This window comes from Hyperolius riggenbachi, chromosome 12 (genome assembly GCF_040937935.1).
Source record: "Hyperolius riggenbachi isolate aHypRig1 chromosome 12, aHypRig1.pri, whole genome shotgun sequence".
In the NCBI taxonomy this organism is placed as follows: domain Eukaryota; kingdom Metazoa; phylum Chordata; class Amphibia; order Anura; family Hyperoliidae; genus Hyperolius; species Hyperolius riggenbachi.
The window spans coordinates 15,147,282-15,171,184 of NC_090657.1; the positions used below are offsets into that span (position 1 = coordinate 15,147,282).

The 23,903-nt window shown below is 45.8% G+C and overlaps 1 protein-coding gene across 1 annotated transcript in view; it reads left to right on the plus strand.

The window, feature by feature from the left end:
- Positions 1 to 18,180: 18,180 nt before the first annotated feature.
- Positions 18,181 to 23,903, plus strand: part of TMEM92 (transmembrane protein 92) — a 69,575-nt gene continuing 63,852 nt past the window's right edge. The window contains exon 1 of the mRNA XM_068264573.1: positions 18,181 to 18,591. Within this exon, the coding sequence (XP_068120674.1) occupies positions 18,517 to 18,591 (75 nt within the window). The 5' untranslated portion in view covers positions 18,181 to 18,516. The remainder of the gene's footprint in view (positions 18,592 to 23,903) is intronic.

Here is a 23,903-nt window from a genome sequence, read left to right on the forward strand (position 1 = left end):
TGCAGTGATATGCCCAATGATGGAACCATTGTCCTGCCCACGAGACCATGGGCTGCAGCAGAAACTCAAGCTGCTATCCTTTTTCACTGTACTACCGCTAGGGCTTACATTTGGGGTAGGGCTTATATTTTAAGCATGCTCGAAATTCCTGCTAGGGCTCACTTTCAGGGGATGTCTTAATTTCAGGGAAGCCAACATGCCAGCCAACATGCCCTTCAATGTCAGCTGCTGATGCCACCATAGTGCCATCACCCCAGGGGGGCTCAGCAGTTTGGACATTTTTTTATGTCTCTGCCTCAGATCGGAGCAAATGCCATCTGTTCTCTCTGCCTCCAAAAATTGAGCCGTGGAAAGGCCAACACCCACGTAGGGACAAGTGCCTTACAAAGGCACATGGAGAAAAGGCACAAACTGCAATTTGAAGAGCACCTGAGCAAAACCAGCGCATAAAGGAAAAGCCAACCTCTTCTCCTCTTCCTCCTTCAGGTGCAGCATCTTCAGATGCTTTCTCCCTTGAACCTTCACAGCCAGCCTCCTCCACTCCGCCTCTGACCTTCAGCGGTTCCTGCTCCTCTGCCCACAGCAGCCAGGTGTCTGTGAAGGAAATCTTTCAGCGGAAGAAGCCAATTTCTGCCAGTCACCCCCTTGCCCGGCGTCTGACAGCTGGCTTGATGGAACTGTTAGCTCGCCAGCTGTTACCATACCAGCTGGTGGACTCTGAGGCCTTCCGAACATTTGTCGCCATTGGGACACCGCAGTGGAAGATGCCAGGCCGCAATTATTTCTCTAAAAAGGTGATACCCAAGCTGTACCGTGAAGTTGAGAGGCAAGTGGTGTCATCTCTAGCATACAGCGTTGGGTCAAGGGTCCACCTGACCACGGATGCCTGGTCTGCCAAGCACGGTCAGGGCAGGTACATTACTTACACAGCATATTGGGTCAACCTGGTGACTGATGGCAAACAGGGAGTATGTGGCTGTGCAGCGGACCAACTTGGGACACCTCGCTGTCATCATCCTCTTCCTCCTTGGCTGAGTGTCAGTTCAACTCTACTGGTGCTGCGATCTCCTCTCCAGCTACACTCCTCCAGCTCCCCAGGGCCTATGCTGCATGCCAGGTACGACGGTGTCACGCCATTTTAGATAGAGATGTAGCGAACGGTTCCAGGCGAACTTTGGGGGTTCGCGTTCACCTGGAATAAGCGAACTTTTGCGGAAGTTCGATTCGCCCCATAATGCACTATGAGGGTCAACTTTGACCCTCTGTATCACAGTCAGCAGGCACATTGTAGCCATTCAGGCTACACTAAGCCCTGGAGCCCCACCCCCCCTTATATAAGGCAGGTTTGCCGGCCATTACACTCACTTGTGTGACTGCTAGAGACAGACTAGGGACAGCTGCTGCAGATTTGTTCTCCTAGGGAAAGATTAGTTAGGCTCTTGGTCTTGGCTTGCTCCTGGCTGATTGTTATTGCTAAAATAGCACCCCTCAACAGCTCTTTTGAGAGATAATGTTTTCCAGATGTGTTTTTTTTTTTTGTGTGTGTGTTGCTCACTGACATTATACAGCCCTATCTGTTGCAGCTGGACCTTGGTAATTGTTATTACTGTGCCAGCCAGGCCCTGCCTAACTATCTATACTGGGACACCTACCTATGCCTACCTAACTACTGGGGCACCTACTTACCTATACGGGGACACCTACCTAACTACCTATACTAGGGGACCTACCTATGCCTACCTACCTATACTGGGTCTCCTACCTATGCCTAGCTAACTACTGGGTCTCCTACCTATGCCTAGCTAACTACTGAGGCACCTACCTATGCCTACCTACCTATACTGGGACTCCTACCTATGCCTACCTACCTATACTGGGACTCCTACCTATGCCTAGCTAACTACTGGGACTCCTACCTATGCCTACCTACCTATACTGGGACTCCTACCTATGCCTACCTACCTATACTGGGACTCCTACCTATGCCTACCTACATACAAGAAGATAATAAGGTTGTTGCTTCATTGTGGACAGACCAAATTTGATCAGCTGGACAGTCACTGTTGTTATATCATTGAGCTACCACAGCCCGGCGACCATATGGGCTTGAAAACCGCCACGGTGGGCTTGAAAACCGCCACGGCCTACACTCTCACCACGGTGCGCACCAGTCCAGCACGGCCGTCACTACGCAAACAGCTGTTTGCGGTGCGTTACACAGTGAGTTTGGTGTGTCAGTGTGAAGCAGAACTCTAATTACACTCCCTGATTCATGTATACACATGCAAGATGTTTGAAAGCACTTTAGGCCTGCAATTTAGCATTCAATGTCATTTCTGCCCTTAAAACGCTGCTTTGCGTCACATCCAGATTTTTCCCCGGGTCTTTGGGCATGTATCCCACTCCGCCATGCCCCCCTCAGGTGTTAGACCCCTTGAAACATGTTTACCATCACTTTTGTGGCCAGCATAAATTTTTCTATTTTTCAAAGTTCGCATCCCCATTGAAGTCTATTGCGGTTCGCAAACTTTTCCGCGAACCGAACCTTCCGCGAAGGTTCGCGACTGGGGTTCGCGAACCGAAAATCGGAGGTTCGCGACATCTCTATTCTTAGACATGTCTTGCCTCAAATCGGAGAGTCACACTGGAGCAGCTCTCCTGCCTGCTCTGAACAAACAGGTGGATCAGTAGCTGACCCCGCACCAGCTGGAGATTGGCAACATGGTGTGTGACAATGGCAGCAATCTCATTTCCGCGTTGAATTTTGGAAAGCGGACACATGTACCCTGCATGGCACATTTGCTGAATCTAGTTATTCAAAGATTTGTGTCAAAGTACTCAGGCTTAGAGGATGTCCTGAAGCAGGCCAGGAAGTTGTGTGGGCATTTCAGGCGGTCTTCGGTATAGGCACAAAGTGGCGGACTTGTTACCAACTCACCTGAAGGCAGAAAGGATGCAGCACTTGCAGAACAAGCTGGAAACTATGCTTTACGTTTAAAGGGAACCTAAACTGAGGAGGATATGCATTTTTCCTTTTAAAATAATACCAGTTGCCTGACTCTCCTGCTGATCCTGTGTCTCTAATACTTTTAGCCACAGCCCCTCAACAAGCATGCAGATCAGGTGCTCTGACTGGAGTCTGACTGGATTAGCTGCATGCTTGTTTCTAGTGTGATTCAGCCACTGCTGCAACCAAAGAGATCAGTAGGACTGACAGGCAACTGGTATTGTTTAAAAGGAAACATCCTTATCCCTCTCAGTTTAGGTTCCCTTTAAGGGTGATGTATGCTTTGTTTAAGGGTGATGTCACAGCACAACGAAATAAAGGTACCTCTGCCAGTAATCCTTCTCCCATGTCCACGCAGGCAAGGACAGGACGCTCCAGCGATCTCATGGTGATGTCGGATATGCAGACATTCTTTAGTCCAACGCCTCGCCTTAGTGCTTCCGGATCCACACTCCACCAACGCCTGGACCGGCAGGTAGCCGACTACCTGGCCTTAAAGAGAAACTCCAACCTAGAATTGAACTTTATCCCAATCAGTAGCTGATACCCCCTTTTACATGAGAAATATAATAATTTTCACAAACAGACCATCAGGGGGCGCTGTATGACTGATTTTGTGCTGAAACCCCTCCCACAAGAAGCTCTGAGTACCGTGGTACTCTGGGCAAACTGCCACAATGTAACAATGTTCACAGACAGGAATTAGCTGTTTACAGCTGTCTCTAACAGCCAAAACAGCTAGGAGCAGCTACATAACCTGCCCACAGTAAAAATGTCACCATGTAATAAATGTCAGAATGTAAATCGGGGAGAGGAAAGATTGACAATGAGCAAACACTGACTAAATCATTTATACATAATTATGGTAAAAAATGAAGCACTTTTTTTACTACATTATTTTCACTGGAGTTCCTCTTTAAGTGTGGATGTAGACACTGTGAGCAGCGATGAACCCTTGGACTACTGGGTGTGCAGGCTTGACCTGTGGCCAGAGCTGTCCCAATTTGCCTTCCAACTTCTCTCTTGCCCTGCCTCAAGCGTCCTATCAGAAAGGACCTTCTGCGCAGCTGGAGGCATTGTCACTGAGAAGAGAAGTCGCCTAAGTCACAAAAGCCTCAAGCGGCAGACAGGAAGACGCTGAGAGAGCGGCAGTGAGGACGTCCAGGAGGTTTTTATACTATGCGCATATCAATTTTACAGAATTTGAGTGTATTTTTAACGTTTTATTGAGGAGTAAAAATAGTATTATGCTATGGAAGCTGTGTATTAGGTCCACATTAGACACAGTTGCAGGACGGACACTGCAGTCCGGATCAGGGGAAGATTAGGGGAAGTACCCACCGTACTGCAAACTGATGAAAGTGCATCAGTTTTGCATCAGTTTCCGTTCAGTTTTTCCCTGACAGAAAACGTCTCCATCATTAGGAAGGAGTGGGAGGATTTTTTTGGGCCAATCATAAAGCTCAGGCTATCCGTTCTCACATCAGTTATTTGCCTGTGGAGCTGGAGATGCGTTTTCTCATTGCTTTTCACTACCCTTGCGTGTATCCGTGGTCCTGATCCGTTGCGTGAAAATGCAGCAGATCCGGACCTTCCGTTCAGGTTTTGAAAACGGGTCCCCGCAAACGCAGACGGATCCGTTCTTTACTTGGGTGAGGCTGGCTGCTATTTTGAACATTAGTATCCGGGACTCCGTTTTTCATCAGGCTTGAAAAACGCCGCCACGGATACGTTTCCGGAGCTAGTGTGGACCAGGTCTAAGTCCTATAGGGAGGAATTAAAATGCTACTGGCAAAAGAGTCCTCCATCCTGTGAAACCACCCTGTGAGATCAGAAAGCGCTGTTGGCTGGGCTCTGTGAGGTCAGCACGAAAATCTGGTGAGCGACTACTGGTTATTTTGCACAGTGGTGTGGGAGTCCACAGAGACACAGGGTGTATGGTGGCCGTAGTGGGGAACACTTGTATGTGAATGAGCACGGGGACAGATCTTTTAATGTGACAGGTTCACACTATGTGCTTTTCAATTCTTTACATCTGAGGAACTGTGAAAGGAATTGCTGCAACTGCTGGGATACTCTGGAGGTCTGTTGGAGGGATATCTAAACTTATGGCGTCCATATGATCTGTTGCTGGTCCGAAAAGGTCAGCATACATATCTGGTGAGCAGTAATTTCTCTTATTGGACTGGGAAAAGTGTAACTTGGACACACAAGCGGGGAGCACTCACCAGTGTTGGGGTGCACTCATTTCTTTGCATACGTGTGGAAGATATATATACAGGTTCACGCTATGTTGTGCTATATGTCTTTCTGAGGTACAAACGACCCACGAGTGAAGTGGTGGAAGGAGGAACATAAGGAAAGGATCCCCACCTATATACGAGTGTAGCTGATCTGTGATAAATCAGCCTTTCAACATTGGTGAGAGTGTTTATTACTACCAGAGACTTGGAGATATTTTTTCAGCAGTGGAACTGTATGCAGAGTGTTGATTGTTACCAGAGACTTATAGACATTTCTAATAGTGGAACTCTATGTAGAATGTTGTGAGATTTTTTAGAGGAAAGAGCGCTGTACAGACATCCAAGAAAATATAAGTAATCTAGGGGAATTGCTATCCCCATCTGTGTAGCGATCATCCCCTTTAACACTGGGACTATCTATTTGAGACTGTTCAGAAACATTGGAGGTTGCTGATTATAAGGAGCGCCAACACCACTTTAATAACTAAAGTCACAGAAGTGTTTAGTACCTGACCTTTATCAAAATGAATGAGGCATGGATCCCGGAGACCAACTGCCCGCCCGAAGACTAAGTCAGTCCCCACACACAGCATCTCTGCCTGCATGCCATGTGACTGCCTGCCCCAAGACTAAGTCGCTCCCAACACAGAACCTCTGCCCGCCGGCCACTTGACTGCCTTCTCCGCCACCACCAACAGGGTCCAGGACTCCAGGTGGATAATTTTTCTGGTGCGTGTACATGCCTGCCTAATTTTTCTGGCAGCACTACAGCTACAACAACAAAACAAAAGGCATATACATGTGCCCATCCCCCTTCGTGATCATTACCTTGCCGCGGTGAAGGGGCTTGCGTATCACAATGAAGCAATGACAGCCGGCTATATAAGTGTCTCGGGGGGGGGGGGGCAGACCAAATTCGATCAGCTGGACAGTCATTGTTGTTCTGTCATTGAGCTACCTCAGCCCAGCGGCCATATGGGCTTGAAAACCGCCACGGCCTGCACTCTCGCTATGGTGCGTACCAGTCCAGCACGGCCGTCACTACACAAACAGCTGTTTGCAGTGCGTTACACAGTGAGTTCTTCTGCAACCCCCCCTCCCCCACGGCTGCATGGCTGCATCCCTTGCAGGGTCGAATGTTACTAGGGATGTAGGCGAACCCCTATGGGCCGCTACTACTTCCGGGTCGCTATGACCCGGAGTAGTACGGCTGCGCTGGGCTTTGATCGCGATTTGATCGAGCGCCTGTTGCCGGCTACTCTCTGCGCATGAGTGTGATGTCACTCATGACGTCACGCACATGCGCAGAAAATGTCCGGCAACAGGCGCGCGTTTAAGGACGCGCACCGCCGGCCCAGTGCAACCGTACTACTCCGGGTCATAGCTACCCGTAGCTAGTACAGGGTGAGGTGTTCGCCGACATCTCTAATTGTTACGCCCCTGGTGTTATTACCCGTATTGTGTTGTGTATCTTATTGCCTATTCCCTGTGTTGTTGTGGTATTGTATCTTATTGTTTATTTCCTGTATTGTGTTGTCTGTCACCCGTTATCAGTGTCTATAATCTTATGTTTAGTACAGCACTGCGTAATATGTTGGTGCTATATAAATCCAATAAATAATAATGACAGCTAATATCAATCAGGATTCCTAAGTTATATAAACTACGTGTAAGCAAGGTACATGCATAACACATAGATCAGAACAATGTATATTTAAAACCTTGTTAAAGAAAACCTGTAACAAAATAAACCTCCCCTGGGGGGTACTCATCTCGGGTGGGCGAAGCCTCCGCAGGGCCGGTTTAAGCAACATTGGGGCCCCAGGGCAAAATAAACCTGGGGGGCCCCCCCCAACATATACCCCGGAACAAAAATCGGCATAGGGGACCTTTTTTGCAGCTGGTATAGTCAGGGTGTGAAGTCCCAATCGGTCGGAGCTCCACATTCTGGCTATCCCAGCCTGCATGGGGGACAAGGAGTTAAAAAGTTTCAGGAGGGGGGACCCCACATATTTTTTTTTTTTTAAATTCCCACACTCTAAAAATAAAAAAAAAATTGGGAAAATAGGAAAAAATGCCAGGGATCTTCATACAGTCATATTGCGGCTGTATAGCAATCCCTGGCCAAAGCGCTGCGGCTGCGTATGGACCCCCTGGAAACCCCGTCAGGAAATTTATTGCGCTTTCGTTTGATGCATGTAAAATTACACTACCGTTAGGTTTGCTACTAAAAGTTACATTTACCGCATTTAAAAGTATACTTTTTTCCTTCGAAACTTTAAAATCGATTTTCTCAAAAACTATAAGGTCTTTTTGAAAAATTGTTTTTTCCTCTTATTCCTAATGATCTCCTTAACATATCCTTTCTAGCATTTAAGGTGGATTTGCTATTAACCATTAAAGTCGGCAGGTTTTTAAATGTGTATTTTAAAATCGATTTTCTCAAAAACTATAAGACCGATTTCAAATTTTTTTTTTCCTCTTGTAGCCACTGGGGGCCCCTACAAGCTCTGGGGCCCTGGGGCAGCTGCCTCCTTTGCCTCTATGGTAGCGCCGGCCCTGAGCCTCCGCATCCTATTGAGGCTTCCCCGTCCTCCTCGGTCCCACGGCGGTGGCGATAAAGCTCCCCGAACAGCGGGGATGTAAATATTTACCTTTCCGACTCCGGCGCAGGCGCAGTATCGGCTCTCCGCTCGGAGATAGGCTATTTTCGCCTATCTCCATGCTGAGTGCCTCAACAGCGCCCCCGCTGGAGCCAGGGAAGGTAAATAAATCAGCGTTTATCAGCACTTGTCAGGCTTGTCGAGGGAGGATTGCGGGACACTTCGGAGGAGCCAGCGCTGGATTGCCTGCAGCTACTGGGATGGGGGAAGCCTCATTGGGACCCTGAGGCTTCCCTCTCCCAAGGTGAGTCCTTTTTTTGTTACAGGTTCTGTTTAAAGGTAAACTAAAACTTTTTGTCACTGATGCCATAAATTAGAGAGCAAAGAAGGCTACAATGGATTGAAATTCTGATAGTGACAACTGAAACCCAGATAAGCAGTGAGGCCTTTTATGGCCTATTCATTGCAGAATGTTGGTGGCGGTTGGGGCAGAGGCATGGTGCTTCCAGGTGTTCAAGGTCTGACCTATAATGGCTGAACCTGCTGCAATAGCTCTCTCTGACACTGCTGTGGCGGCCTTGTTTCTCTATTTGAAACGATGTTGTTCCTCAGATGTGAGATTGCTACCTTTTTTTAAAGATAATAGGCTGACAATAGGGGTAAAAGTCAACACACAGCAGACAATAAGCAATAAGGTACATGATGCCAGATTATACACTGGAGTAATAGTCTCAGTAATTCAGGTTCAGGGGAAGGCCCTGTCAAAGGCCTGAAAGGAGGGAGTGTTAACATGATAGGAGGAGCCTGAGTGGAAATTACCTTGGTGTGATGTCAGATTATGTAGAATTGCTGGTTAATTCTGGTAAATTTAATTAGATTGTGTCACCCTTATAACCACCGGCGTAACTACCGGGGATGCGACCCCCTCAGCCGCAGGGGGGCCATGTGCGGGGAGAGCGATGCCGCCGCCCGTTTCTGGACCCCCCAGCCAGGTGTTCAACTGGCCACGGCGTCTAATAGATGCCGCGCCAGTTCATTCCCGGCAGCCCGCAGTCTCCCGGGAGGCAGAGCAGGGCTACGGAAAGATGGTTGCCGAAGCCCTGCACTGGAGACTATTTGTGTCTCCAGTACAGGGCTTCAGGCGCCATCTTGCCATAGCCCTGCTCTTTGCCTGTCAGAGCGGGAGATGTGCTGCAGGAGGATCGTCGGGGGATCTGCGCACAAGAGGCCGGGAGAGGAGACTTCTGCCAGGTGAGTGAATTTTTTTTTTTTTTTTTTTTTTTTTACAGGTGCATTTTTTTTCTGGTGACTGCTGCCCACATTACGATTTTTTGGTGATTGTTGCCCAGATAACGATATTCTGGTGAACGTTGCCCACATTTCGATTTTCTGGTGAACGCTGCCCACATTACGATTTTTTGGTGATTGTTGCCCACATAACGATATTCTGGTGAACGCTGCCCATATTACGATTTTCTGGTGAACGTTGCCAACATTACGATTTTCTGGTGAACGCTGTCCACATTACATTTTCTGGTGACTGCTGCCCAAATTACGTTTTTTTGGTGATTGTTGCCCACATTACGATTTTCTTGTGAACGCTGCCCACATTATGATTTTCTGGTGAACGCTGCCCACGTTACGATTTTCTGATGACTGCTGCCCACGTTACAATTTTCTGGTGACTGCTGCCCACATTACAATTTTCTTGTAAATGCTGGCCACGTTACGATTTTCTGGTGACTGCTGCCCACGTTACGATTTTCTGGTGAACGCTGCCCAAGTTACGATTTTCTGGTGAACGCTGCCCACATTACGATTTTCTGGTGACTGCTGCCCACAATACGATTTTTTGGTGATTGTTGCCCACATTACGATTTTCTGGTGAATGCTGCCCACGCTACGATTTTTTGGTGTACGCTGCCCACATTACATTTTCTGGTGACTGCTGCCCACAATACGATTTTTTGGTGATTGTTTCCCACATTACGATTTTCTGGTGAATGCTGCCCACGTTACGATTTTCTGGTGAATGCTGCCCACGTTACGATTTTCTGGTGACTGCTGCCCACGTTACAATTTTCTGGTGACTGCTGCCCACGTTACCATTTTCGGGTGAATGCTGCCCACGTTACCATTTTCTGGTGAATGCTGCCCACGTTACCATTTTCTGGTGACTGCTGCCCACGTTACGATTTTCTGGTGAACGCTGCCCCCATTACGATATTCTGGTGAACTCTGCCCACATTACATTTTCTGGTGAACTCTGCCCACGCTACGATTTTCTGGCCCACATTACGATTTTCTGGTGAATGCTGCCCACCCTACGATTTTCTGGTGACTGCTACCCAGATAACGATATTCTGGTGAACGTTGCCCACATTTCGATTTTCAGGTGAACGCTGCCCACACTACGATTTTTTGGTGATTGTTGCCCACATAACGATATTCTGGTGAACGCTGCCCATATTACGATTTTCTGGTGAACGCTGCCCACATTACGATTTTCTGGTGACTGCTGCCCACAATACGATTTTTTGGTGATTGTTGCCCACATTACGATTTTCTGGTGAATGCTACCCAGGTTACGATTTTCTGGTGAATGCTACCCAGGTTACGATTTTCTGGTGAATGCTGCCCACGTTACGATTTTCTGGTGAATGCTGCCCACGTTATGATTTTCTGGTCACTGCTGCCCATGTTACGATCTTCTGGTGACTGTTACGATTTTCTGGTGAATGCTGCCCACGTTACGATTTTCTGGTGACTACTGCCCATATTATAATTTTCTGGTAACTGTTGCCCAGGTTACGATTTTCTGGTGACTGCTGCCCACGTTACGATTTTCTGGTGAATACTGCCCACATTAGGATTTTCTGATGAAATGCTGCCTACTTTACGATTAATTTACAGTGAAACGCTGCGTCATTACGATTATTTGGCACCTATGGGGGGGGGGGGGGGGCATCCAAATATTCGCAGAAGGGCCCAGTTATTTCTAGTTATGCCCCTGCTTATAACGCTATCCTTTGAACGCAAACTGACGTCAACCGTGAACTGACTAGAGGTCTTGCATGTATAGACAGCCTGAGCTAATGTAATCATGATGGCCTGCTCTGAGTGAATTAGCATATCATAGGGTGACATAGGGTGACCAGGCATCCTCTTTTGCCCGGACAGGTCCACTTTTTCCGACCGGTCCGGGGCTTCCTGGCGGGTTTTTGAAATGTCCGGGTAGTGAAGAGCCGTTTGGGAGCTGAACACGAGCCGGCTCTTTAAAAGGAACCGAGTGGCCAAGCCAGAAGAGCCGATGCTTTTTAAAGAGCTGGAATTCCCATCACTAGACTGCGACTCAGTCTAGTGATGGGAATTCCGGCTCTGTAAGCATCGGCTCTTCTGGCTCGGCTGCTCAGCTCCCAAAGAGCCGGCTCGTTCGGCTCCCAAAGCTTCTGTGTTACCTGACAACACCACTCGCATCCCCCTATTGATTGTCCCGGAGCCCTGCGTGCGTGCCGCTGGGGCTGATGGGAGAGGAGAGGATGTATGTGTGTAGCTGGAGCTGCTATGCGGTGAGTGACACACACCGAGCAGACATGAGTGGGAGCAACTGTGCTGAGGGCAGCAGGAAGAGTATTTTGTGGGGAAATGTGCTGCCAATCTCATTGCATTCGTCGGGAATATGCTGCCAATCTCATTGCATTTGTGGGGAAATCTGCTGCCAATAAGATTCCATTTGTGAGGAAATCTGCTGCCAATAAGATTGCATTTGTGGGGAAATGTGCTGCCAATCTCATAGCATTTGTGGAGAAATGTGCTGCCAATCTCATTGCATTTGTGGGGAAATCTACTGCCAATCTCATTGCATTTGTAGGGAAATCTACTGCCAATCTCATTGCATTTGTGGGGAAATCTACTGCCAATCTCATTGCATTTGTGGGGAAATCTGCTGCCAATCTCATTGCATTTGTGGGGAAATGTGCTGCCAATCTCATTGCATTCATCAGGAATATGCTGCCAATCTCATTGCATTTGTGGGGAAATCTGCTGCCAATAAGATTCCATTTGTGAGGAAATCTGCTGCCAATAAGATTGCATTTGTGGGGAAATGTGCTGCCAATCTCATAGCATTTGTGGGGAAATGTGCTGCCAATCTCATTGCATTTGTGGGGAAATCTACTGCCAATCTCATTGCATTTGTAGGGAAATCTACTGCTAATCTCATTGCATTTGTAGGGAAATCTACTGCCAATCTCATTGCATTTGTGGGGAAATCTGCTGCCAATCTCATTGCATTTGTGGGGAAATGTGCTGCCAATCTCATTGCTTTCATCGGGAATATGCTGCCAATCTCATTACATTTGTGGGGAAATCTGCTGCCAATAAGATTACATTTGTGAGGAAATCTGCTGCCAATAAGATTGCATTTGTGGGGAAATGTGCTGCCAATCTCATAGCATTTGTGGGGAAATGTGCTGCCAATCTCATTGCATTTGTGGGGAAATCTACTGCCAATCTCATTGCATTTGTAGGGAAATCTACTGCCAATCTCATTGCATTTGTAGGGAAATCTACTGCCAATCTCATTGCATTTGTGGGGAAATCTGCTGCCAATCTCATTGCATTTGTGGGGAAATGTGGTGCCAATCTCATTGCATTCGTCGGGAATATGCTGCCAATCTCATTGCATTTGTGGGAAAATCTGCTGCCAATAAGATTCCATTTGTGAGGAAATCTGCTGCCAATAAGATTGCATTTGTGGGGAAATCTGCTGCCAATCTCATAGCATTTGTGGGGAAATCTGCTGCCAATCTCATTGCATTTGTAGGGAAATCTGCTGCCAATCGCATTGCATTTGTGGGGAAATCTGCTGCCAATCTCATTGCATTTGTAGGGAAATCTGCTGCCAATCTCATTGCATTTGTAGGGAAATCTGCTGCCAATCGCATTGCATTTGTGGGGAAATCTGCTGCTAATCTCATTGCATTTGTAGGGTAATCTGCTGCCAATCTCATTGCATTTGTGGGAAAATCTGTTGCCAATCTCATTGCATTTTGGTGGGAAATCTTATGCAAATCTGATTGCATTTTGTGGTCAGCCGGCCCTCCACCGTGTGGTCTGGAAAAAAAACGGCCCTCCATGCCCGCGAAGTTGGACAGCACACTGCTAAGGTCTTGTATATTTGGCCCCACCCATGACCACGCCCACATGCTGTTGTGATCGTCCTCTTTTTTGGAAATCAAAATATGGTCACCCTAGCATATCAGCAGTGGGAGCTAGTCTGTACAAGGATCATGCATATCATGCATATTATAACAAGTATACTGGTGTAACACCAGGTAGGGTACATTCGGATATAATAGAACTTCGGTAAGGCGAGTCGCTAGGGCCTTTGAGCTGGGGCATCAGCCGGGAACCTGTGCCCCGGATCTATTGACTGGCAGGAGGGGGCACTGGGCGGAGTGACGGGGGGGGGGGGAAGCGGGCAGTTAAAAACTCACCTGTCTTCAGATCGCTGCAGGCACAGCTTCCATGTGCTTCCGGCTTCCTCCCCGCGGCATCCGTAGTCTTGGTTACAGCACCCCCTGTGATGACATCACAGGGGGCGCTGTTACCAATGCGAGGGACGCCACAGGGAGGAAGTCGGAAGCACATGGAAGCTGTGCCTGTGGTGATCTGAAGACAGGTGAGTTTTTAACTGCCCCCCCGCCACTCCGCCCAGTGCTCCCTCCTGCACTAGGGGAAGCTACCTATCTAATCTACGCTGGGGGAACCTACCTATCTAATCTATACTGAGGGAAGCTGCCTATCTAACCTATACTGGGGGAAGCTGCCTATCTAACCTACACTGGGGGAAGCTGCCTATCTAACTTATACTGGCAGAAGCTGCCTATCTAACCTACACTGGGGGAACCTACCTATCTAACCTATACTGGCGGAAGCTGCCTATCTAACCTACACTGGGGGAAGCTGCCTATCTAATCTACGCTGGGGGAACCTACCTATCTAACCTATACTGGTGGAAGCTGCCTATCTAACCTACACTGGGGGAAGCAGCCTATCTAATCTACGCTGGGGGAACCTACCTATCTAACCTATACTGGGGGAAGCTACCTATCTAACCTACACTGGGGGAAGCTGCCTATCTAATCTACGCTGGGGGAACCTACCTATCTAACCTATACTGGCGGAAGCTGCCTATCTAACTTATACTGGCAGAAGCTGCCTATCTAACCTACACTGGGGGAACCTACCTATCTAACCTATACTGGCGAAAGCTGCCTATCTAACTTATACTGGCGAAAGCTGCCTATCTAACCTATACTGGCGAAAGCTGCCTATCTAACTTATACTGGCGAAAGCTGCCTATCTAACCTATACTGGCGAAAGCTGCCTATCTAACTTATACTGGCGAAAGCTGCCTATCTAACCTATACTGGCGAAAGCTGCCTATCTAACTTATTCTGGCGAAAGCTGCCTATCTAACCTACACTGGGGGAAGCTGCCTATCTAACCTACACTGGGGGAAGCTGCCTATCTAACCTACACTGGGGGAAGCTGCCTATCTAACTTATACTGGCAGAAGCTGCCTATCTAACCTACACTGGGGGAACCTACCTATCTAACCTATACTGGCGGAAGCTGCCTATCTAACCTACACTGGGGGAAGCTACCTATCTAACCTATACTGGCGGAAGCTGCTTATCTAACCTACACTGGGGGAAGCTACCTATCTAATCTACGCTGGGGGAACCTACCTATCTAACCTATACTGGGGGAAGCTGCCTATCTATCCTACACTGGGGGAAGCTACCTATCTAATCTACGCTGGGGGAACCTACCTATCTAACCTATACTGGCGGAAGCTGCCTATCTAACCTACACTGGGGGAAGCTGCCTATCTAACCTATACTGGCGGAAGCTGCCTATCTAACCTACACTGGGGGAAGCTGCCTATCTAACCTATACTGGCGGAAGCTGCCTATCTAACCTATACTGGCGGAAGCTGCCTATTTAACCTATACTGGTGGAAGCTGCCTATCTAACCTATACTGGCGGAAGCTGCCTATCTAACCTATGCTGGGGGAAGCTACCTATCTACAGCCAAGCAAAGCCCCAGGGCCCCAGCCCAGCAAAGCAGACCCCTTTAGCAAAGTAAACCCCCATCCTAGCAAAGCCTCTTGGTCCCAGCCCAGCAAAGTATACAGCCAAGCAAAGCCTAGTAAAGCCCCCAGCCCAGCAAAGCCCCCCAAAATGCCCCCAGCAAATTGCCCAGCAAAGCCCCAGCAAGTCACCTAGCAAAGCCAGGCCGGCTCAACATCACCGTCAGCCAGGACGGCACAGCATCATCACCAGCCAGGCCAGCACAGCATCACCACCAGCCGAGTACAGCGCACAGGTCAGCCAGCCGAAGGCAAGATAGAAGCCAGGTGAGGGGCTTATATATGTGAAATACTGCCTATTGAATATATTAAAGTTACGCCATTGCTATGTTCAAGTGCATTTGGCCCCACCTATGACCACACCCACTTTACATGGCATGGTCACGCCCATTTTTCGATATGCGCGCCACATACTCACTCCCTCTTGGTGCCCAGGGGTGTCCCAGATCTCCCAGGAACCTAGAAACGCCCCTGACTTCGGTTATAGTGAACATGGTTTTTTTGGCCCCTTCGGTACTCTGTATTTGGCTATAGTGGAAGCTGGGAGGGTACATGCCTCTTGCATCCTTGGAAGACCCACAATCCACTGGGATCATGCGCGTTAGTGAGGGGAAAAATGGAGATCGCTGCAGTCTCAAAAATACATAGCATGAAACTTGAGGAAAAGCGGCTAATCTGCCTGATTGAAGGCAAAGCAAAAACACAAGCTGACATTGTGTAGTCCGGGATTAATAAGGCGACTGACAGCTGCAGCTCTGCCTCCATTCGTGCCAATCTGCCCATGAAAATTATAACATAATAATTTTTGATTTTTTTTTATCATGTTAAAAATTAGAACATTATATATTTTGACATTTTTAGTGTTTTGTACGGTATTTACAAATTATTCATTTTTGAAAATTATTTTTTGAAGAGTATATGGATAGGAAGGGGGTTTTAGGGCTAGGTCCTAGGTGTCAGGAAGGGGGGTTTAGGGTTAAGCCTCAGTAAGGAGGGTTTTAGGGTCAGACCTCAGGTAGGGTTAGGCATCAGGAAGGGGGGGGGGATCTAGGGTTTGGCCTCAGTACGGGGGGGTTTAGGGTTGGGCGTCAGGAAGGGGGGTTTTAGGGTTAGGTGTCAGGAAGGAGGGTTTTAGGATTAGACATCAGGAAGGGGGAGGGGGGTTAGGGTGAGGCCTCAGGAAGGGGGGTTTTAGGGTTAGGCCTCAGGAAGGGAGGCTTTAGGGTTAGGTGTCAGGAAGGGGGGGTTTAGGGTTAGGCATTAGGAAGGGGGTTTTAGGGTTAGGTTTCAGGAGGGGGGTTTAGGGTTAGGCGCCAGGGGCGGGGGGTTTAGGGTTAGGCGTCAGGAAGAGGGGTTTAGGGTTAGGTGTCAGGAGGGGGTTTTTAGGGTTAGGCGTCAGGAAGGGGGGTTTTAAGGTTAGGCATCAGGAAGGGAGGTTTTAGGGTTAGGTGTCAGGAAGAGGGGGGTTTAGGGTTAGGCATTAGGAAGGGGGGGTTTAGGGTTAGGCATTAGGAAGGGGGTTTTAGGGTTAGGTTTCAGGAGGGGGGGGGTTAGGGTTAGGCGTCAGGGGCGGGGGGTTTAGGGTTAGGCGTCAGGAAGGGGGGTTTTAAGGTTAGACATCAGGGGCGGGGGATTTAGGGTTAGATGTCAGGTGTGTTTGAAAAAGGGGTGCGAGGAAAAAAAGAGCACAGGGTTTCATTAATAAAAATATTGTTAATATCCATTTTGTTATTAAAAATGTTAACATATACTGATACCGAAAGTGTAGATGGTACTTATTACTGTAATAATATTGCGGAATGAAAATTGTTAATAACAATAATAAAACAGTAGAAAATCTTACCGATATTTTTACTACAGCTTAAGCTAACCCCATTCTCACACAGAACCCTCCTCTACCAATGCCTAATCCTAACATCCCCCCCCCCCGGTGGTGCCTAAACCTAAGACCCCTCTCAAGTGGTGCCTTACCCTAAGACCGCCTCAGTGGTGCCTAACCCTAAGACCCGCCCTGGTGCTGCCTTACTCTAAAGGCTCCCCTGGTGGTGCCTAACCCTAAGACCCGCCCTGGTGGTGCCTTACTCTAAAGCCTCCCCTGGTGGTGCCTAACCCTAAGACCCCCCCTGGTGGTGCCTTACTCTAAAGCCTCCCCTGGTGGTGCCTAACCCTAACGCCCCCTCCAATGGTGACTAACCCTAAGATCCCCTATGGTGGTGCCTCCTAACCCCCCCCCCCCAGTGGTGCCACTGCCTAACCATAACCCCCCCCCCCCCCCCCCTCCCCGCACAAACACCCTTCCTGACACCTACCCCTAATCATTTCCCTTCCACAAACACCTTTACAAATGTAAAATTTGTACATACAAACAATAAAATATTTTATAACGTAAAACTTATACATACAAACAAAATATTATAAGTTTTAAAACGATAACATATTTCAAAAACTTTATAATGTTCTAATGTTGAAAACAATATTTATTGGCCACCCAAATTCATGCTTTGGGCCCCACATTAACGATATTCGCATTAGCGTCTATGGGGTGGAGTGCCCAAATCATCCATTAGCCATGGGCGTCCAAACTTCCTGCTACCGGCGTCAGGAAGGGGGTTTTAGGGTTAGGCATCGAAAGGGGGTTGGTGGTTAATATATACCGATATTTGTATTACAACACTTTACAGATATTCTTCATTCTTAAAGCGTAAATAGTGTAGATAGTAACGATAATTTTACTAACGAAAACAGGTGCCCATTTTTCCTCGCGCCCCTATTCCATGCATGCCTTTATTGGAGTTGGGGCTCCCTTACAGTTCTGGGTCTCCCTGGGGTCGCAGAGGCTGCTCTCCTGTAGCTATCCCTCTGAAAGGGATTCTACTGTACCTTCCATTCTCCATAGACTGAGCCTGCAATCTTATTTTTAGTCAGAAATGCGGAGGTTCCCCTTAAATCGTACATAAGGGATCCACGCTGCTGGGCAGTTGACTCCCTGTCAAGTGACAGACTCTTTGTGCTGCAGCATATGTGTGAATGGGATGCTCTGGGTGTGAACAGAGGTCTCCCAGGAAACTCTGTGCTGAGGACAAAGACAAGAGAGAGCAGGAGGTGGAGTAACTGGGGATAAAGGCCATATAGGTAGAGCAAGAGAAGTAGAATGACAAAGAAGAGGGAGGGAAGGAGGTGTAGCAGGAGACTGGGAGGTAAGGCAGAGCTGGGGAAGAGAACACAGGTGTAGGTGTGAACCAGGAAAAGAAACAGACAAGGGCGAAGGGGGGCAGAATGAGGACGTGACTGAGAATAAGAAGTTCAGTGAGAGAAGAAGAACCAAAAGCAGAGGGTGGAGTTCAGAGAGGAAGAGAGGCAGACGAAACATACAAATAACAGAGGATGTGAGCAAGACAGGTCAGAAGTGACAGAGCAGGGACTACATTACTCTGACAAGAGCAGAGAAGTGACCAGAGGAGTGTGTACCACCAGCCCTGGCAGCGGACTGCTCACTGTCACACATGGCACTGCGTAACTTCCAGCGGGGAACCTATGCCAAGCTGCTAGCCAGCTGCCTGCTACCAGTCACTGCCACGGTAAGACTTACAGCCCTGACACAAGATCACTATGTCACACATCACAAAGGGAGCAATAACCATGGCAACAGAAGCACCAGAAGCTAGAGAAGTGCTGTCGTATTTACCCATAGCGACAGCTTCCATAGCAACAGCTTCCTTTTAAAGTGGTATAAAACCCTGACATAATATTCAATAAAAACATGTTTTCCTACTTTTTATATGCCATACGGTTATCATATTTGCTTTTGTGCATAAGTATTATTATTCATTTAGAAATTATACGATCCCAAAGTACACTTTTTTTTTGCTCTGAGAGCTGACTTTGCATTTTATTTATAACTGCTTTATACATCTTCTAACTTAAGCAGAAATACTTTATGACTGTCTGTCTTTGGTCAACTGAGTCTGCAGTGTCAGAGAAGTGTTTATTTACATTCCTCACTTGATACAATTAAATACAAGATAGCATTATCTGCACTTTCGAATGCGTCCAGCTTTGCTGGCAGGGAACTTCGAAGTCCTGTGTGTAACCCTTTGAATGCTGTTCTAGTAAAAAAAATGCTGGTTGTATATGATATGCTGTAAATAATCTATTAGAGCAAAGAATAAATGCTGGGTTTCCTTTCGCTTTAATGCCTTAGGGATGAAATTGTATTGGGTGTGAGTAGAGTCAAATTCGAGGATGATTGTGAGAATTTGATTATCCAGGAAGCAATACCCATGGCAACTGAAGCACTAGAAGCTAGAGAACAGCTGTTGTGTTTACCCATAGCAACAGCTTCCATAGCAACAGCTTCCTGTTAATATCTGAGGGATGAAATTGGATTGGGTGTGAGTACAGTCAAATTCGAGGATGATTGTGAGAATTTGATTATCCAGGAAGCAATACCCATGGCAACTGAAGCACTAGAAGCTAGAGAACAGCTGTTGTGTTTACCCATAGCAACAGCTTCCATAGCAACAGCTTCCTGTTAATATCTGAGGGATGAAATTGGATTGGGTGTGAGTACAGTCAAATTCTAGGATGATTGTGAGAATTTGATTACGCAGGTAAGGAGAGGAGTAGCTGTTCCCTATATTGATAAGGAGGATAAACAGAAGTCTTAAAGTGGACCCAAATTAAAAATACAAGATTTCAGAAATAAAATCTATTTTCTAAATTATAATGATAAATAGCAGCCTTTTTTCAGCTGCATGACGACAAATATAAAATATTTTACATTTATTGGAGGAACCCCGCCCTTCCTTTCATATTCCCGGGATTTTTCCGGCAAACTGGTGGAGGAGATAAAAAACAAAAACAAAGCACAGTCTGCTACTAATGATGTCACAGGGGAGGTGATCTCAGCTTGTGTGAGATTTCACATAGACGACGCCCCTGTGAGGGAGGGTAGCTGATGACAAACACACCCATGATCTAAAACCTCCTACTAAGCTCAGAAGTAATGGCTGCCACCTGTATAACCCTAGTTATGGAAAGAGAAGGGTGAAAAGCATGCACTGAAATGCTCATAGGCTTGAAGGAATCAGGAATTAGGAATAGTTTATTTCGCCAAGCATGCCCGGAATTGGGTTTGGCACAGTACATTTGGCACAGAAGAGACGGCTCAATCGATAGCATAGAGCAACAGGAGCAGAAATTTACAATTACACATGTCAGTAGCAGACGGTTACATTTGCATTTCAATTGAAGGAGTGTTTATTGATCTTTGTATGTGTCAGAGTGGTGCAACTAAATATTTTGAATAAAAAAAATGTTTGGTTTGGGTCCGCTTTAAGTGATGCTGTCATACAGCCACCTTGCTCAACAACAACTCCCTGAACTCACTGAATCAGGCTATACACATTCTAAACAATCGTTTTTAAGTTGTTGTTGTTTGTTTGTTTTTGCAGTTTTGACTGGCCTGATCTCTGGGAGATACAAACACTTGGCTTTGTCAGGACAATAGAACCTCAAACTGAAGTTCCACTGTGACATTATTGGTCACAGGCAAGATTTGGTCAACTTTGTCATCCATCTTGGCCATCTTATACCCAAGTGACTGTCCAGCTGTCAACACACCTTCAAACCCGATTGTACAATTTTCATGCCACCATACCTATGAGTCTCCCAGAACAATGTGTTTAATCAGTCTTTTCAAAATTCTACTCATCATAACACAGTCTTTGGTAAAGCCTGGTATACATATCTGATTTTGATTGGCCAATTTATCCACGCCCATGTCATATGAGAGCTTACCCACACATCTGTTCATAGTATTCAAGATATGTTGGCCCTCATATTATATGCTGATGGTAAAATTGGGCAATTAAAATTGGTTGGGTATACCAGGATTAAAGGTGGCCAAATACGTTCCTTTTTTAAATTTTTGTTTTGATTCGACCAATCGAATGCAATTTTTTGGTTAAGTGGAAATTTTGACATTGCCGCAATTTCGGGGGAAAAAGATCACAAACGGTAAAAAAGTTGGTTAGATTAAAAAAAACATTTCCTTCAATACTCAACTTTGACCTTTTTGCTTTTTTTTTTATAGGATTACCTTTTCCACTGTTACACCTTTGTATTTCAAATCAATCTCTCATGCCATCTTCATTCTCTGTTTAGCATTAAATTAACACTTAACACCACATTGCTCCTTAAAACTTAATTCAACACACTTTTTTTGTTACTGAAAACACCCATTGATTTATGTTTATTAACTAAATAAATGAACCAAGTACAATATAGTTATATATTTTATTATAGTCCTATCTACCACTCCATATATATTATTTTCACATTACACACCATACTATTTCTTTCCAAAAAAGAAAAATGTATGTACAGGTAGTCCCCGAGTTACGAACGCCCGACTTACGAACGACCCGCCGAAACAGACGGCATGGATTCTGTGTTTCCATGGGAACAAGTAAAAAAAAAATTCAAATTGGCCTTATAGTTTAAAAACTATATTAAAAAAATAATCAAAGAAAAAATGGCTTTTAAACTTGTATAAACAGGTACAAAGGGCAGAGGGGAAACAGAGGGGGACACTGGAGGCACAGGGGCGCACAGAGGTGACACAGAGGGCAGAGATGGCACAATGTTCCGACTTAAGAACAGATTCAGGTTAAGAACGAACCTACAGTCCCTATCTTGTTCGTTAACCGGGGACTACCTGTACTGTATAATTATATACAATTTATTCTGGTTGAATACAATTTGACAATCCATCACACACACCATTACATTTTTTGGTAAGGCTGGTCTGAATGTTTCCAACATGTCCAATCTCAATAAATTGATTAATGGGAAAAGCTTTCAATTTTTCCTTACAACCGATCGTTTTCATCAAATTGTGGTAAAATTAAATAGAAAAATTGTAACGTGTTTAGCCACCTTAGGACTGTGAGATTGAGGCCTGGAACCCACTACGAAACGCTATCGCTAATCGCAATCATTATCGTTTTGTATGAGAAGTTTGTAAGTGATTTTATGAACATTTTAGGGAGCGATTTTAAAAAGTGTAATCAATTTGCTAGCGGTTGTGTAGCGATTAGCAATTAGCGTTTTAAAGTCTGATTGATCCTTTCAATTAATTTTAATTTTGTTACAGTGTGCAGTAACTTTAAAACGCTAGCAAAATCGCTCCGTGCAGGTTTTGATAAGCGATTACGCCAGCGATTATATACTTTACATTGAAGCGCAAATGCTAACAAAATGCTGCATGTCCTGCATTTGCAATTTTGCTAATCGCAATCGCTTCTGTTTAATAAGCACCATCCAGTTACATTTGTAGAGCGTTTAGGGAAATCGCTAGAGATTTCTCACGCTCCCTAAATGCTCAAAAACATCTCTCTAGTGGGTTCCAGCCCTGACAGTTATGTGGTGAGGTTTCTGGTGCTCATAGTCAAGTTGTCTAACCAATCGGTGTTCAGCCAGATCAGGTGACTGGGGTGATGGCTGTGGATTACCAGGCATGTTACCTTAGAAGTGTGATGTTCTCCTGATGTGCAGTTGAAGGAATCCATTCCAGCTGTTCATGAACTTGGCTGAGAAACCTCCTTCTAAAAATTGGCCAATCAAAATTGAATGTGTGTACATGCTCTTACACGATATATAGATTATACAGTGATTTATAATCACAACTCAAAACATAAACCTGGGCCTCAAGTGAAGACTCCACTGTGGGTATCATTCACAAAATACCCGAGGTGACATGTGACATGATGAGATAGACATGTTTATGTACAGTGCCTAGCACACAAATAACTAGGCTGTGTTCCTTTTTTTTTCTTTTTCTGCCTGAAAGAGTTAAATATCAGGTATGTAAGTGGCTGACTCAGTCCTGACTCAGACAGGAAGTGACTACAGTGTGACCCTCACTGATAAGAAATTCCTCTTTGTATCTCTTTCTTACTCTCAGAAGCCATTTTATGCTAGGAAAGTGTTTTATAGTTGGAATGTGTTATCAGTGAGGGTCACACTGTAGTCACTTCCTGTCTGAGTCAGGACTGAGTCAGCCACTTACATACTTGATATTTAACTCTTTCAGGCAGAGAAAGAAAAAAAAAGGAACACAGCCTAGTTATTTGTGTGCTTGACACTGTACATAAACATGTCTATCTCATCATGTCACACGTCACCTCGGGTATCCTTTAATATAGAGTAGAAAATCATGACTGTGAGATGAGACTCTCTAGTAGTTTATTATAACAGTTTTATGGGGGAAGATTCTGTCCATTTTGTTTTTATAAAGATTAACCACTTCCCAACTGAGGGGTTTTACCCCTTCAGCATCCGAGCAATTTTCTCCTTTCAGCGCTCCTTACATTCATTCGCCTATAACTTTAGCATTACTTATCGCAGTGAAATGAACTATAACTTGTTTTTTTTTCGCCATCAATTAGGCTTTCTTTAGGTGGGACATTATGCCAAGAATAATTTTATTCTAAATGTGTTTTAATGGGAAAATAGGAAAACATTTGGAAAAAAAAACATTATTTTTCAGTTTTCCGCCATTATAGTTTTTAAATAATGCATGCTACTGTAATTAAAATTCATGAAATGTATTTGCCCATTTGGACCGGTTATAAAACCATTTAAATTATGTCCCTATCACAATGTTTGGCGACAATATTTTATTTGGAAATAAAGGTGCATTTTTTTCAGTTTTGCGTCCATCACTATTTACAAGCCCATAGTTTATAAAGTAACAGTGTTGTACCCTCCTAACATAAATATTTAAAAAGTCCAGTCCCTAAGGTAACTATTTATGTATTTTTTTTTATTGTACATTTTTTTATTTTTTTTTAATTACAAAAAAAAAAAATTGGGGAGTGTGGGAGGT